The sequence below is a fragment of the Centruroides sculpturatus genome, unplaced genomic scaffold (genome assembly GCF_000671375.1).
Source record: "Centruroides sculpturatus isolate CEXI.00-Female unplaced genomic scaffold, Cexi_2.0 scaffold44, whole genome shotgun sequence".
NCBI classification, from domain to species: domain Eukaryota; kingdom Metazoa; phylum Arthropoda; class Arachnida; order Scorpiones; family Buthidae; genus Centruroides; species Centruroides sculpturatus.
In genome coordinates, this window is record NW_019384307.1 from 468,486 (window position 1) to 485,602 (window position 17,117).

Sequence of the window (17,117 nt, forward strand, 5' to 3'; positions counted from 1 at the left end):
ATGCTTGTGTACTTACAGTTTCATATATATTACATGCAATGATAATTTGTATGAAATTATTAATGTTTTATGATTTCAATAATTATATTTTAAAATGTGTTTGAAGATTAAAATCTGCATATGTATTTCAAAATATAATAATCAGTTATCATTCTATTATAGATACAATGAAAGAAACAAACTATTTTGTGAAAAAATTAAAGTTTAAACAAAATTTGCTTCTTAATATCTTTATGTATTTTAATTCTTACCAAAGATTGCTCCTATCAAAATCTATTTCTGATTTTAATTGAACAAAATTAATTAATTATATAATTATATTTATGTAAATATATAAAAACAATTCAATTTTTAAATACAATAGAAAGTCATTATAATAAACTTAAGATCTCAAAAATGTTTGTTAAACTGAAAATTTGTTGTAATAGAAAATATATATAAATTATGAAGTACTGTACAATAGCTAATACAAAGTCCATGTATGAAACAACAGTGTTATATAAATTATTTTTATCACTTTTTTTTACTTATTTCATGTAAATAAAACAGTTTCATTTTGTATTTGTCAATTTAATTCATGCTTTGGAATCATATTCTTTCTATACTTTGGTCTCCTATATCAGAGAGAAACAGGAGGAGTCTAGCAACATTTTCCTTGTCTGGATGCCATCTTAGTCTTGTATATTAAGTAAAAATAAGATAAATAGCAAAATTAAGGGATATTTACACCTGTACTCATGACAACTTGTAGCTCTTGTTGATGTTAGTACACTTGTAAATTATTAGTTGCTACCAAACTTGTCTCTTTCACTTGGGTGCATTCTTTACCAGTTGGAAATAAGAGAAAAAGAAGTTGTAATGAGGTTGTTATAGTGAAGTGAAAATTGTAAAAATTCCATTACTGCGAGATTGACAGAAAAGGAATGTTAAACTGAAAGTTTATTATATGTTCATACAACTGAAAAATTTAGTTGTGGACTACTATAGAGATTGGATTGGGAAAATCTAAAAGTTCAGTATAACAAGTTCCACTGTATATTTAAAACTGATATTTTTTATACTGAATAGAAAAATTCAATACAGATTATATTTAACAACTATTTTATGTAATATTTTGAATCAATAATTAATGACCATATTGCAAAGTTGTTATAAAATTTGACTAATTTTAAATTTTAGCAAAATTTACAAGTGGACTGTAAAAAAAATATACAGTAGAACCTCGATTATCCGGACTACTTGGGGATGAAGGTAGTCCGGATAATGAAAAATTCGGATAATCTAAACAAATACTTTGTCTTTTAATGATAATACAACATGTTTTCTTTTCGATGACATATCGGTAATATTAAAAATAAATATTGTATCTAAATCGTGATCAAATTTTCAAGAAACAAACGTTCGTATTGAATTTGGACTACTACTGACCAACACTAACAGACTACATATTGTTTAAAAGGCCCTCTGGTGGCGCAAGAAGACGGATTTTATAAAATAAAAAGCAGTTGAAACTGCACTTTTATGAATAAAAATTTGACAAACTATTTATCGTTTTATGACGAGTAAAATTTTTTCGTCGCGTTCGCGGCTTTTAAGTAATGCGTAAACCTTCGAAACGCGAGGCATAGGCGGTGGCCCATGTCGCCCATGCCTTACGCCGCCCTTGGTCATAGAAATGATGTAATTTGAAAATAAAATTATTTATAAATACGTGTGTCAAGTTATATTTTTATTATGACGCAAAATATATTTAAGAGTTTACGGCCACTGTGCCGGGTGAGATGTTGAAACAAAAAAAAGTCATGCATTCCATCACGTACATAAACAGTATCGTAATTCGCCAAGTGCAAATCAGCAAATTCGTAAAATTTTTGTTTATTTTGAACAATCCGGATAATCGAAAATCCGGATAATGGAGGTTCTACTGTATTTGATATTTATGAAAACTAAAAATTAATTTACTAAAATCTATTTTCTGTTTTAAATAATATTTATTTATTTGTTAAGTTTAACTCAGTTCATTTCTATAGTTACCAATACTCCTAATAAAAATCATTAACTAACTTAAGACACCTCCTGACCTATGATATGGGGTTGATCAGTTTGAATGAGAGATAGAAAACATCCCAAACATGTATTGTCCATGATAAGTAATGAGCACACAGATTGGATTTAAAGCCAGATTTCCACAACAGTAAACTAATAGCTTACCAACAGCTATCTGATCAACAAACAAAAGTATAACCAAAATCTGAAATATACATTTATGTTTAAAACAAGACTTGAACAAATAAGATGATAGAACATCATTTTAATAAACTATTATCAAATTAATAAATACAGTAGACTCTTTAAATTTAAATATGTACTTCTTGTCCTTAATTACTTATATGCTGAAATGGCTGTTTTGTGTAATTAATTTTTAGATTGATTGATTAGGATGATATTTGGTGTAAATCATTAGAAGACAGCATTAAATAATTCTGTAAAATTTTATCCACTCTAAATAATTCAAGAGATTTAAAACAAAATTACACTGGTGTATAATTCTGTTCTGCACTGCATATTATGTCTTTGTCCACTTTGGATGTTCTTTTGAACTAGGACTTGTTATACCTAGGGAAGTGAATCACACAATTTCTAGGTAAAACACCTTTCATGTAACAATCCAAGATTATGTTACATTAAAGGTGTTTTACCTAGAAATTGTGTGATTCACTTCCCTTGGTATAACGAGTCGTAGGACAAGACAGCATCCAAAGTGGACAAAGACATAATACATAGTAGACTCTTCCTAATCTGATCATTCCTTGGACAGAAAGATACCAGATTACTGTGTGTGTAGGCCTAAAGTGAATAAGTGACGTGACCTGTCACTTCAATACTGATTCTTTTTGGAAGCAGGTAGGCAAATAAAACAGCTTGCTGAAATGCAATACCATATACAAAAATTAAACCCAAGTAAACAGGAAAACAAGATGTGTGACATGATTAACATTTCATGTAAAACAAAAGAACATAGATGATTGCACTAGAGCCATGATTGCCAGATAATTGAGTGCTAGATTAACAAGAGTCTACTGTAATTTATTTTTTGATATGTATAAAGTCCCTTATTACTTAAACATAAAGTATTTAATTCTTTAATTTATTATTATTAACTCTACAATTACTGGTAATACAAACTTTTTAGTTTATAAAATGAATTTGAAAATCAACAAACAAATCATAAATTTTTGTTAATATCGCAATTTCAAATTAATTAAATAGAAAAAAAATTTTCAATAAGCAGATTTTAAAGATATGCATAATCAATTAAAATAGCTTTTGATAAGTCATTATTTTGTTGATGTTTTGATTACTTGACTGTTTAATGGTTTGAATTATGTTTATGTATGAAACTGTGAACACAGATTTTATATAGATTCTTAATTATGTGGAAAAAACTATTAATATAAAATAATAATTTGTGAGAGTTAAGAAGCTTTTTTGATAATATTTTGGGTAAGTGAAAATGTTACAGTGAATATGTTTAAATTATGATAATAATAACTGAATTTCTAAATATAACAATCATCAATCAATGTAATTTTATTAAGTAATTTACTTTACATGACCAAGTGTAATCCTGGTTACTTCTTACCTGCTTCAAATATTGTTCATTTATTTTTCACAATTTAAGTTGCAGAGAAATAAGCACTATTATAAAATTAACGAAAAGATTTCCCGAATTACGAATAACATGTATTCAGATTAAACCAAATTTTATAAAAGAAAAAAAAAATATATATATATATATATTACAGAACTACAAGTGATGATAAATCACTTAATTTATGAAAATACAAAAGAAATAGCTCAGGTATATCCAAAAAATTATTTGAAGGAAAAAAAATTGGAAAAACCAATTTACATTTAAATACTGTATACAGTAGATTCACCATTTAAAGTGAAAAGCTTTTAATTACTGATGGAATATAATTGTTCCAACTTCAGAAAAATGCAATTATACACAATTATTATTAAAACATTAAAGATGAAAAAGTAATGGTCACTTTAACTAAATGCAAAATTATTTAATTAATATTTTTGAAGCATTGCATCTGTACTGCAGACTTCACTGCATGAAGTAAGAAAGTCTCTTTTTTTTTAATATTTGGCCAAAAGGCTTGGCAAATGTTTCCTAAATTATTATTTTAAATAATTTCAATTATCCCCTTTTCCATGACGTTTCTGCAGTGCTTGTGCCAAATCATTTCTCAGTGCTGCCTGCTGCCTCTGATCAGAAAGAGGCTGCACGGTTCTTAAACCATTCACAATATCTTTAGTCTTGCCAAAGTATATTTCATTTAAAGTGTTCCTGATTTTATTTTCCATATCCTATAAAAAGAAATTTAAAAATGAGTAATTTTTCATAAAAGCAAATCTTTAAAATGACTATTAACAATTAAATTTTTATTTTTTTTTTAAATATTTAAGATATTCATCAACTGAAAAATATTTCTCTTATATATCTGAAATTTTGATATGAAAAATTAACTTGTATTATAAATAATTATGGTTTCATTTAAAATTCAATTTGTTTTAAAAAAAATTTCAAATATATTTCAATCAGAACAACTGATTTAAATTGACAATACATATATTACACATCAATCAGTACAGAAAATGATTGAATTATTATTTACATGAAAGAAGATTATTTTTATATTATCCAATGATAATGAATACTTAATAACATTCATAAGTTAGTAAGCAAATTTATATATTTCATTGAATTTCCAATTATTTCTGAAATATAGTTGTATTTGTATATGAAGTTGGAATTTGGTTTTCCAAAAAATGTTCACAGATTTAAAATAATAATAATAATAATAATAATAGCATTTGGTTTTGGTTATATCATATAAATAAATCATTCAATGTTGTTGTCTGAGCCTGTTTTGGTCATATACTTTTAATCAATCCATTCAGACACTCATAAAGTGAACTTCAACAAATCCCAAGTTACCTTTGATATTTTAAAAATTAAAATGTCTATGTTATGGACTAAGTGATTAATATGGGCATTATAAAGAATGCCCGATCATTATGAATAATGACAAACAAAATCGGACACTTTAATAACAACCATGGAGCAATCATTAAGTGATACGAATAACCACTTCAACAACTGAGTAAATGAGTTAATAGTAACAAAAGGTCAGAACAAAATCAGCTTATTTGACAGTACTCTAATTCACACTCAGCAGAACAATTCAAAATATATTATTAAAAACCTTTTTGCTGCTGAAATTCGTTTTATTTGGCAAACATTTTCAACCTATTGAATAGGCCATCATCAGGCTACATATTAAAATAGAATAAAAGGAAAAAAGAACAACAATGTTTAAATATTTGAATATAAAGCAGAAACAGCTAAAAAAATGAACATAAATAATGAATAACAGTAAAATACAAAATAAATAACTCAAAAGTATACAAAAACATATAATAGAAAATGAGGTAATTAGGAACTACTATATTTTCTATTATATATTTTTGTATATTTTTGAGTTATTTATTTTGTATTTTACTGTTATTCATTATGTTAATTTTTTAAAATTGTTTTTCCTTTATATTCAAATATTTAAACATGTTCCTTTCACATGAAAAAGATTTAGCAATGCTGATTTCCAAAAACCAGGATGTTATTACTATTACACAGCTAGTGACAAAGAAAAATAGTTGATTTAAAAATAGAAAAAAAATAAATAAATAAATAAGAAGTGTGTCTAAAACAAGGAAAATGGTATCGTCTAATCTAAAAATGCAAACAAAAAAAAATAATTAATACATCAAATTTCAAATACCCAAATACCCAACAGCTAACGTTAGTGACATTGTAAGGATTCATGTACCAGATGTAGATGCAGCCTGCAGTGATAGAAAAAATATTTTAGGTGTCGTTGCAGTTGAAGATAAAAACTTTTATAAACTGGGTACCAAACATGACATAATAAATCTATTATATTCCAGAAACTAATTTACTGTCAATAAAGAAAACTTCATTTCTGTTGGAGATGTACTGAGTGCAGAAATTTCACTTAGAGAATGTGCAAGAATGTCATCACTTTCTGGAAGTCAAGGTTATAGTTGATGCTGCTGCAAAACTGATTGCAAATCTAACAGATACAAATGCTAAAAAGAAAACTGTATTATGCAATTCCAAATGTGATCAAAATCTTAATTGCTTGAATAAATAAATTTTAAAAATATTTACTTTTTTGTATAATTTGTACCAAAAATTGACATTCCAGAAGTTTCCTTTAAGTTGGTTTTTTGATTGAAGTATAAATTTGCTAGTAATATTTTTTGTTGACATTAGTTAAATTACACAATCCAAATACACCTTAAACTGCTGAGATAATTTATTTAAACTAAACAAACGTTTTCTTCCTATTCAAATAAGAAAGCTTGAAGAAAGTGCCCTTTGCAATTTCAAAAAGGACATTGTGTATTTTAAACATGTGGATGATGTCTTTATATTGTGGAAGAATAACCAAAAAATTAACAAATTTACTAACAGGGTCAATAATAACAATGACGATCTAAAATTGAGGATGGAACAAAAAAGTTTGTTAATGATACATTTTTTGAACATTAGCATTGAATTTAAAAAAGGGCAGTTAGTCACTAGTGTATATATCAAGCCAACACATAACCAACTCTACATCCCATCCCAACTGAATGATCCTTACCAGTACAAACTAACAGCATTTCAGGATCTCATTAGAAGAGCTTTTCTATATTGTAGTAGTGTCTTAGATAGACAAAGGGAGATCAACAGAATTTTATAGGTGGCCAAAATACTAGGATACAAAGCTGACATGATAACAGGAATGGTTAGAAGCTATCAAAGAGGCACAACAAAAACTCCAAACAATGATCTTGGTAAAATCACAAAGTTCACTTATAGCAGAAGTGTAAAGGGCATATGAAAGAAATTGAAGACTGCAAGAAGTCAAGAATAGTGTTGAAAAGAACTCTGAACCTTTACAGGATTTTAAGGAATGACAAAGATAGCATTAGAAAGGAAGAAAAGGCAGGAGTGTACAAAATACCTTATGAGAATATACAATTACAAATTAAGAAAAACTATATTGGTGTTACAATAAGTTTGGGAGTTAGACTTGAAGAACATAAATATAACATCTAAAAGGGGGTCCAATACCACAGTACTTTCTCAGATGGCACAGGCTGAAGAACCTGTAGTATAATGGGATGAAGTGGATATTGTTATGTCTTTGCACTACCCAACACTAACAATAAGCACTGAAAAAATTGAAATTTATAAGAGCAAGCTGGAAGATACATATATCAATGCAAGAGATCCTGAAGATTTACCTTCTGCATAGAAATACATAGTAAAAAAGTCTTTTAGAAACTCCTAGTTATTTCTTATTTTTTTCATGTATTTTATTTTTTTTGTATTCATATTTTTATTGTACAGTATGTGATTTTATATTTATACATATTTATATTTTTCTGTTATTTTCTGTATTTAAACTTATTTATTCTATTTTGCATTTAACCTAATGATGGCTTATTGAATAGACAGAAAACGTTTGTTTAGTTTTAATAAATTATCTCAGCTGTTTAAGGTGTATTTGGATTGTGTATTACTTCCCTGCTGGGTGTGTTTGTTGAATATTAGTTTAATTGATACAGTTGTGAGATCAGCCAGGACGTAGGTCTTAGTCTACGACACTTACGGCGCGCGATCGTGAGATCGGCTCTCTAACTTTTATAGGAGGGCGATAATCGCTCTATGATCCGAACAGCGACGTTCAGATGCTCGTCAGGATTCCTTGACACCAGTTAATCAATCTTATTATACGCGGATTAACATGCGTTTGCGATCTGATTCGGGATCAATTGAAGAGACATTAGGTATATTTAACAAAAGTAAATTTAATAATTCTAAAACAAAACGAATACAAATAATCAATGAACGACAATTAAGCAACAAGCTATAGGCTAAGACTTATTCTATGCTAATGCGCGATCGAGAGAGAGAGCTCACAAAATCTTTCCAAAACATACGACCTGTTTAGTTGTCGTCGTCTTCTTCCCTGTAGGTAAAGGACACCTTGTAGATAGAGTTCATATTACTTTCGTATGGGAGATCAATACGTGCACAAAGTATAAAAGTATCACTTCTACATGTAGACTCGGGACTTAGTCTATGGGACTCTGTTAAGGGCGTTGGCCATCAGGAGGAGAACTGCGTGGAGTTTAGATGCTTCGGATCTGTCGAAGAACTCCGTCGTTGAACTCCCCGAATTCGGACTAAATTCCCTTATATCTCAAAAGTTTCGTCCAATCATCGGCCAGTAACTCTTTCGTGAGAACGAACGAAAGGGGAATGAATGAGGGGTAACCATTTCCCATCTGAGAGAGATTTTTAACCAGATAAGGGAAAGTCAGAGGATGTTCTCTTCTGTGAAAGGAAGTAACATCTGTTATCTGGTTTTTCCCACGTCTAAAACACTAGTTTTTCACAAAAAATGAAGTAATATTTTGTGTCGATAATTTAATATTATCAATAAAAATTCATAAAATAGACCCAGGGCCTTTCGGGTCTCACACAGTTAATAATACTTACTTTTAAAAGATTGCACATTATTTTTAAAATATGTTGAAATAATTAAAATAATAATAATTCTTAATGAAAAAAGTGGAGTTATTTTTAAATCAAATTTCCCAAAGGGAATGTAGCTGTATCCAGAATGTCTGGTCAATTTAATAAATTAACCAATATTTATCAGGTTGCATGGCCATTTTAGCCATTATAAATAATGCCCTATTAATCACTTGGTCCATAACATATATATAGAAATGGCTGAATTTTAATGGATTATATATACTTATAATCAATAAAGTAATAATTAAACATCAAAAATAATTTATATGATTAATTTGCTTCTATAAAATGCATTTTCTCTCTACATTCATTTATACAACAAAATAAAATGTATAAAATGTAGAGGTGATCAAGACTAAAGTGACAAAGTTCCTAATGGAGATTCCAATAAATGACTTTGAAAAATGCTTCCAACAGTGGAAGCATCACTGGAAGAAGTGTGTAAACTCAAAAGGGGCTTATTTTGAAGGAGAGTAGTGTTTGAACCAAATAGATATACATGTATTTTTTTTTTCTGACTTCAGATTGGATACTTTTTGATGAAACCTTGTATAAAAAAAGATAATAAATATAGAAGAAATAATGAAAGTCAAGTCTGGTGAATTTGCCAATCAATGTATTTTATATTTATCAGTATAAAGTTTTTCATCTGTCTTTTTGACAGATGAAAAACTGCACTACATTATAAAGCATAAAACAACAGAATGCAATATGTTGGAATATATATATATATATATATTATATACACACATACACACATTCTGAAGTAATGTGTGAAGTAAAACTATTTATAATAATAATATATTTGATTATATTCACTTTCAGGTGACTTCTTATTAACTTTTGTATAGTTTACTCTACAAAACATTCAAAATTTAATTTGGTCTATAAATGGAGCTACTACTGGAAAAATTTTTCTGTCATTACATAAGTGAAAATAATATTTTACAATTAAAAATAATGATGTTTGCAAATTATTACTTTTAATTGTAAAATTCTCTTCTGTTTATTGAAGAAAATATGTTTCCAATGATCATTGAGTTTCTTCATTTAGATGTTAAAACAGACAGCTGTCAATATTTAAATATGTATGAGAGATACTAAAGAAATAAAGTAATTTTTAATATACTTCTATAAATTATTTTATGAAAAAATCTCTATGTCCAATATTTATTTCTGGAAGATAATGCTACTATACTTTTAAAAATTTACTAAAGACAGTATAGAAAATTTTAAAATGTAAAAATATTTACAACATATATAAGTATAAAATTAGATGATACTCATTGTTGATACCATATACATCTAGAAAAAACACAAAATTTGTGGAATACTAATTTCACAGATTATATGTCAGCATAATGAATATCATGCTGACATATAATCATGCCATAAAATCTAAACATGTAAAATATACCATAAATGTATTACAACACATAATACTTTTGTTAAAGAATTACAATAATGTTTGGAATAACCTACAGCTTATAAAAAAATAGATAAAATAAATAATAAAATTTAAATTATTCTTTATTGCAAATACAAAGTAAAGTCATTGTTTAATCAATATAAATTCAACTTTTCAAAGAAATGTTATTTATTTGAAAAACATAAGTTTAATCTAACAATAAAAATTAATTTATGTTTTGTTGTACACAGTTTGATAATAAAAAACTAATATTAAGCATATATAATTTAAATAACATTTACAAGAAAATACTTTAAAAAAATTTTAATTATTTAATTATAAAACTATTAAATTATAATAGCTAAAATTGAAATCAATTAACCAATACACACACAATGCTTGGCTATATGAAATACTACATTATTGCTTTCATAATAACTAATAATATTCATACTGTTATCATCAAGTGAAAATACTTTCCTAGTTACTTACAGCATTCATTTTATATCTTTTTATTTTAGATATAGAACTCCAGAAAAAGTAAATGCTTTATTAAGAATAAAACAGTATTGACATCTTTTCAGGAAATGAAAACCCATCTTCAGGATTATAATTTTCAAACAAAGTTTTAGTTTTTAAATATTAAAAATTTTATAGAACAATATTGACAACAATGATTTCATCAGTCTCACAATATTCCAAAAAATATTGTCATTTATAGCTAATAAATAAATAAATCAAACAACTGTTTAGTTCAGCTAATCAATACTTTTCAAAACATTTTTAGACAACATCTGATCATCCTCATTTTAGGATTGTAAGATATTCCTCAGCTTAGGACAACTCAATTAACAAATTGAAATGATGTCAAACAAATTTAAAATTAAGAACACAATAGAAATGATCATATTAGAATAAATTAAAATATCAAAAACAGTTTTAATAAAACAAACTTTTATATTACAAAATATTGAATATTAAAATAATATAAGAATAAAATAAGAAATAATAATAAATGAAATGTTTTTATCTAAAATCAAGAGCCAAAATAACTAAATATACTGTATTTAAAAAATGAATGATTATAAATGTCAATTAAGTAAATTTTGATAGTAATTTCTTACAGAAAGAAGTTGAAGAAATTTAATAATCATGTTCAAACATTATCAGTTTTTTATGATCTTGCATATTAATGACATTAAAGTGCCAACTTAAAATATGTGTAGTACATAACTGTTCCAAAATTTTTAATAATTTTATGGGTTAATAAATTTTTATTAGCCCATAAAAACTTTGTTTTAACATCTGTAGTGTAACAACTGAGAAGAATATGACATAGATTCAAATTCTTCTAGAAGCATAAAAGTAATGTTCATTTATTTTGTTTTGTAGCTAGATCCAATAGTAGAATCTTCCTTCATAATAAAGATTTTCCCCTTTATTAATAAAGGGAAACATGTTTTTATTTTATTAATTTGTAAGTATAAAAAATAATAAAAAATAAAATAAATATATAATGTTTAGTTATGTAAATTCCAATTTTGATTTAGTTATCAACTAGCTGTGGCTCAAAATGTATCTATTATAAATGTATAACACTCTCCGCGGGGGAATTTCGAAAAATCCCTTCTTAGTGTACATTCTCTTGATGTACCCTATTAAAATGCAATCAAAAACACATCTAAAATATTATAATAGAAGCCCAGTTCTTCATGGTCAGTCTTAATTTTATCCCTCTCCCCACAGGGGGAATTTCAACATCTATATAATATAAAAAACACATGCGTATTCAAATGCAACATTGTGTCAAATTTTCAAAGCAATTGGTTAAGAACTTTCAGAAATTTAAGATTTTGAACAAACATTTACATTTTTATTTATATAGATATGATGGCAAATTTTATGAAGTTTTATGATAACTAATAAATACATAGAGATGGAACAGTTTATAAATAATCAAACTCAAAGCAAACAAATAATAAAATATCTTTGAATCCATAATTAAAGAAAGACAATTATGAATCACAGGTCATTAATTCTAGATGTCTATCATTTTAAGCAATAACATTTTTAAAGTATTTTAGCTTTATTTTCAGATACTATTGATTCTTGAAGAAATTCTAAACATTAAAAGCTTTACATCCATAAGACACAATGCTAATAATTTTTAAGGAGAGTCTTACAGATGATCTAAATATGGAATTGCTTTTGAACATAGATTTAAACATTAAAAATATCTTTTTGAATTTGAAACAGAAATTCAAAAAGATATTTTTAACCTTTAAATTATCTTAGAAATTTAATAAGCAAAAATCTTTGATTATCTTAGAAAACTAATTCCATTTTATATTAAAGACTAGATTACCATATTCTTTTTTAACATCATTACATTGTTACAGAGCATATTTATTGCACAGATGACGTCAGCATGACAAATGCACCTAAATTTTAAAAAGGCTATCACTTTTTATTACAATCTATTCAGTTATAAAAAAAAATTAAGTTTTTTAGCACAAAATATTTAAACAATTTTTCTGCAATTTTGATTCATTATTAAGTACAATGTATTTTGGCACATCAAAATTTGTAAATGTTATTAAAGTAATGTTTATGATTGTTTTTATAATTTTATTCATATTAATAAAATGTAAAAATTATGTCCTATCATATGTTTTTTAAAAGTAATATGTGATTAAAAAGAATTTTTAAAATATCTTACCTCTACCATTTTACCGATGTTGGCAATATGAGGACTAGCATCACTCACTGAATTATCCATTGTAACCTAAAAAAGTATAAAAATTATTTGAATTTGACTTGTTACAATTGAATTTTCTGATGAAGAAATCAACCACAGAAGATACTTACATTTCTGATAATTAATTATTGACAATTTTAATTAGCATTAAGAATTACCCATTAATTAATTGCAAAACTCAATGAAGTTATACAGATTAAAACAAGAAAATCTAACTACCTTGTTAAACTATTAATGAAATAATAAACAAGAGAATGAACTCATGTAAATTTCTTTTATTGAATTCTGATAGCTTGAATAACTTTCAATGCTATGATAATTATACAAATTTATTAAATATCTCAAAAGAAAAGTAGAAAACTTTGAATGACTAGTTTTACATAAAATTGCAATATTTTCAAAAAGTAAATCATCTTAATATCTGTATATGAAACTATGAATAAATCTATTCTAATATATTTACTAGAAGAACAAAGTGATTTCATAACAATTTACTATTAAAAATAAAGTATTTCTAAAGGATACTCAGTATTTATTTGGATTCAACATTAAAATACACTAAGCTTTTAATATTCACAGATAAAAATAATATTATATTAATAAAAATACTATAATTATTTAAATCTGATTTAAAAAAATTGTTAATTATGTTTTAGCAAATCTTTTCTCATATTGTTAATTTAGCTGTTACCTGCGGCTTCACCCGTGCAAATTTGCAATTTGATAGAAATAACCCTCCCTTGGTACTTCATTAAGTTCTCAATGATTAGTTGTTATTATAAAAACAAAAAATCGCATCTAAAACAGTAGAAGCTGTTCTTCGGGTTAAGCCTTAATCCTCTCCCTCTCCCCGTGGGGGAATTTCGAAAAATCCCTTCTTAGTGTGCATTTTCATGACATACCCTACTAAAACGCAGATAAAAACAAAAAATCGCATCTAAAACAGTAGAAGCTGTGCTTCGGGTTAAGCCTTAATCCTCTCCCTCTCCCCGTGGGGGAATTTCGAAAAATCCCTTCTTAGTGTGCATTTTCATGACATATCCTAACTTTGTACCAAATTTCACCTCTTTAGGTTCAGTGGTTTGCTCTGGACGATGACGAATCAATCAGTCACCCAGTCAGTCAGTCAGTCAGGACATGCAATTTTATATATTTAGATTTATAATTCATGATAATTTTGTAGCATTTCACTGTCTGCATTAATAATAAATTATTCTTAGTTTGCAAGATTAAAAGATACAGGATTACTTGTATTTTTGCTAAATAAGAACAATGCTTTAACATGCATTTCTGCCAATTTGCAGCAATTTATTATAATGTTATTTTATTCATGTTTGCTTAAACTTCTTGGATTTATAATATAAAGATCATAATAAGTTAGATTAATGAAAATTAAATTTTTAATAATCTCTAAGTGAAGAAAATAAACTGAAATGCATGATTGCTCTTAACCTGTCCTACGTTGATCCCGAAAATATTCGGGTTGACCTCATTGACCTGTGTGGGCGATCCCGAATATTTCTGTGTTTACATTGGAACGTTTTTGATACTAGATGTCGCTTTGCATCACAATTTTTATATTAAAACGAACTTTTAAAATAAAATTTTTTTCGTTTTTATATTATTCAATATATATATATTTTGTTTGTGAAACATAAAAAAATAATTTTTTATGATACAGTAAACACGATTATTATTTTTAAAAAAATTTAGGTTTAACATAGACGAAAATTCAACATGGCGTCCGTCATAGGCAACAAATAAAAATTTCAACATTGAATTGGTTAATAAACTACATGTAAACAACGAGCACTAATTTTTGACTACTACAGTGAATTTATCACACAATGTTGACATAGTCAGAAAAATTACACAGGAGTCAGAGATACAGATTTATTAGGCATTGGCATGCATTTCAGAGCGGTTGGGCCCACCAGTGGCCAAGTGGTCTTCGTACCCTGAATACTAGGAGTTCAATTTTGGATTCATGCCTTGCTCGGATGGGCTGGCACATGCAGTTTTCCAGGTTTTCTCCATGTCTGTAATCCTAAATAGGGGCCAGTTTCCCTTAAAAAACCCCCCAGAAGGCATCCCCCAAGGCAGAACACCCAAGTGTTGCATTGCCATAACTAAACAAAACAAACATTGAACAGGTTGTCTGTCCCTCTTCAGACATATTTATTATATATTGGTTGATATACAGGCATCTACAAAAATACAATTAGTTTTTATTTCAATTATTACGATAATAATTGAAACAAAAATTAGTGCTCATTGTCTTATATTGTAACATAAGGACAAAAAGCAATTCGAGTTTATATCAATGTAATTATTAACTGATTGACTGATCTAAAATTGTTTCAAAGTGGGACATGTGAATAAAACTGTCAAAATAAATTAACCCTGATAATCTAGACATTCATAAATAGTTTAACACCAACTATCTAAGAAACTCAATAGATCTCTATTACTTTTCCCAAGAATGCATTGATTGATTTGAGTTGCAAAATAAGAATATAATTAATTAACACAACTGAAAAAATAATTTAAAATGAAAAAATAGGCTGGTTTCCATTATCTGTTTATAATATCTAATCTAATTATTAAAAAAAATGTGGTATTTAATTTAATTAAAATTTAAATTGAAAATATTGTAACTCTTTTTCATTGGTTTAAACCCTAAAATTGTAAGTTTAAAGAAAAATTTTCCATAAAAATTTATAAAGATAGCAATCATGGAAAAGTTTAAATTTAAAACAATGAAATAAATTTATGATAAATTCAATATGATTCTGTACTTATATGTACAGAATGCAAATTATTAATTAAAAAATGTGAACAATTATAAAGTAATGAAGCATTTATTTATAAATACCTGTCGTGTAAGGCTCCCACCCAAATTCATAGTACCCGATCCAGGTTTATTTGTCTGTAGCCACAACATTGCTGTAGACGTTAATTTATAATTAGCACTTCTACCACTAGATTTCTCCTGCAAGGCAAAATAAAAATATTTTCAATATTTCATAAATAATATAATTGTAAAAACATGTAAAATTATTTTAATAAGTGTAATAGCAGCACAAAAAATACAATATAATAACAAAAATATATATTTTAAATTAAAATTAATTTGTAATAAAACCAAAAAAGTACAGTAAACCTTGCTAACTCAGTTGGACAAATTTTTCCAAAAAATTGTACAAAAATTTCTTGACAATTAAAAAAAATTATAATTAATGAACGTTTTCAATATCTGGAAATCTTTCCAATATCATGAGTTATATTACTGTAATTGGATTCTTGTCCACTTCATCTATTACAACACTGGTAACATATAACAAGTTGCTTGATAGCCCCTTCAAAAAAGCTATTAGACAGGGCAATAAACAACTAACTTATAAGCACAATAGTATGGTCTATGATTTATTGCGATTTAATGACAAGGACCCAATAGAACCTACCATGATCCCAGCAGTACACAAAATACCCTTTACTCTAGGTCTAGAAAACAGGGTCAGCAAATATATAGGATATACATCCTGAAATCTTCCTACCAGGCTCAATGAACATTAGTATGATGTATGTAAAGGCAAAAGCACCACATCACTAACTATTATGACAGCACTTCCAAATAATGTACATTTCACAGATGCAAAACTCATTAAAACCTCCAGGAACTCTGAAAAAACTAGAAAAAATAGCCATATACAAAAATACTGTTAAGAATACATGTATTAATGATAGGGCCGCACAAGCTTATCACCAGCATGGAAATTTCTTATAAACCATGACGGGGACAAAACTATGCAATAATTTACTTTTATATAGTCAATGAATTTAGTGTATATTATTACAGTAGAGTGTTGTTTATCTGAAACGTCGGTTATCTGAAAGCATTCCAGTTGGCAAATTTAAATTTTCACTAGTGCTGTGGCGCTGCAATCTTTGGCTATATCTTGTGCTACTCTGATATTTTTTTTTGTTGGTGTGTTTTTTAGCTGGTAGCATTGGCACTTTTGTGTGGTGTTTTTCTGAGAATTGTGTGTCATGCTGAATCAAACGTTTTTGATACTAGATCATCTTCTAAAGTATATATTTTTTGGTTTTTATATTTTTCAATATATTTATTTTGTTTGTAAGAAATAAAGAAATAATTTTTAACGATACAATAGCCACGATTATTATTTTAAAAAGTATACGTTAGGCTTAACATCGACAAAAATTCAACGCGAAGCGACACGCAACGGAGAAAAATTTCAACA

General features: G+C 27.1%; 1 protein-coding gene across 1 annotated transcript in view; it reads right to left on the reverse strand.

Annotated features, from left to right (window-relative positions):
• Positions 1-3,557: 3,557 nt before the first annotated feature.
• Positions 3,558-17,117, reverse strand: part of LOC111619514 (F-actin-capping protein subunit beta-like) — a 78,211-nt gene continuing 64,651 nt past the window's right edge. The window contains 3 exon segments of the mRNA XM_023361248.1: positions 3,558-4,380; positions 12,814-12,879; positions 15,728-15,844. Of these exon segments, the coding sequence (XP_023217016.1) occupies positions 4,207-4,380; positions 12,814-12,879; positions 15,728-15,844 (357 nt within the window). The 3' untranslated portion in view covers positions 3,558-4,206.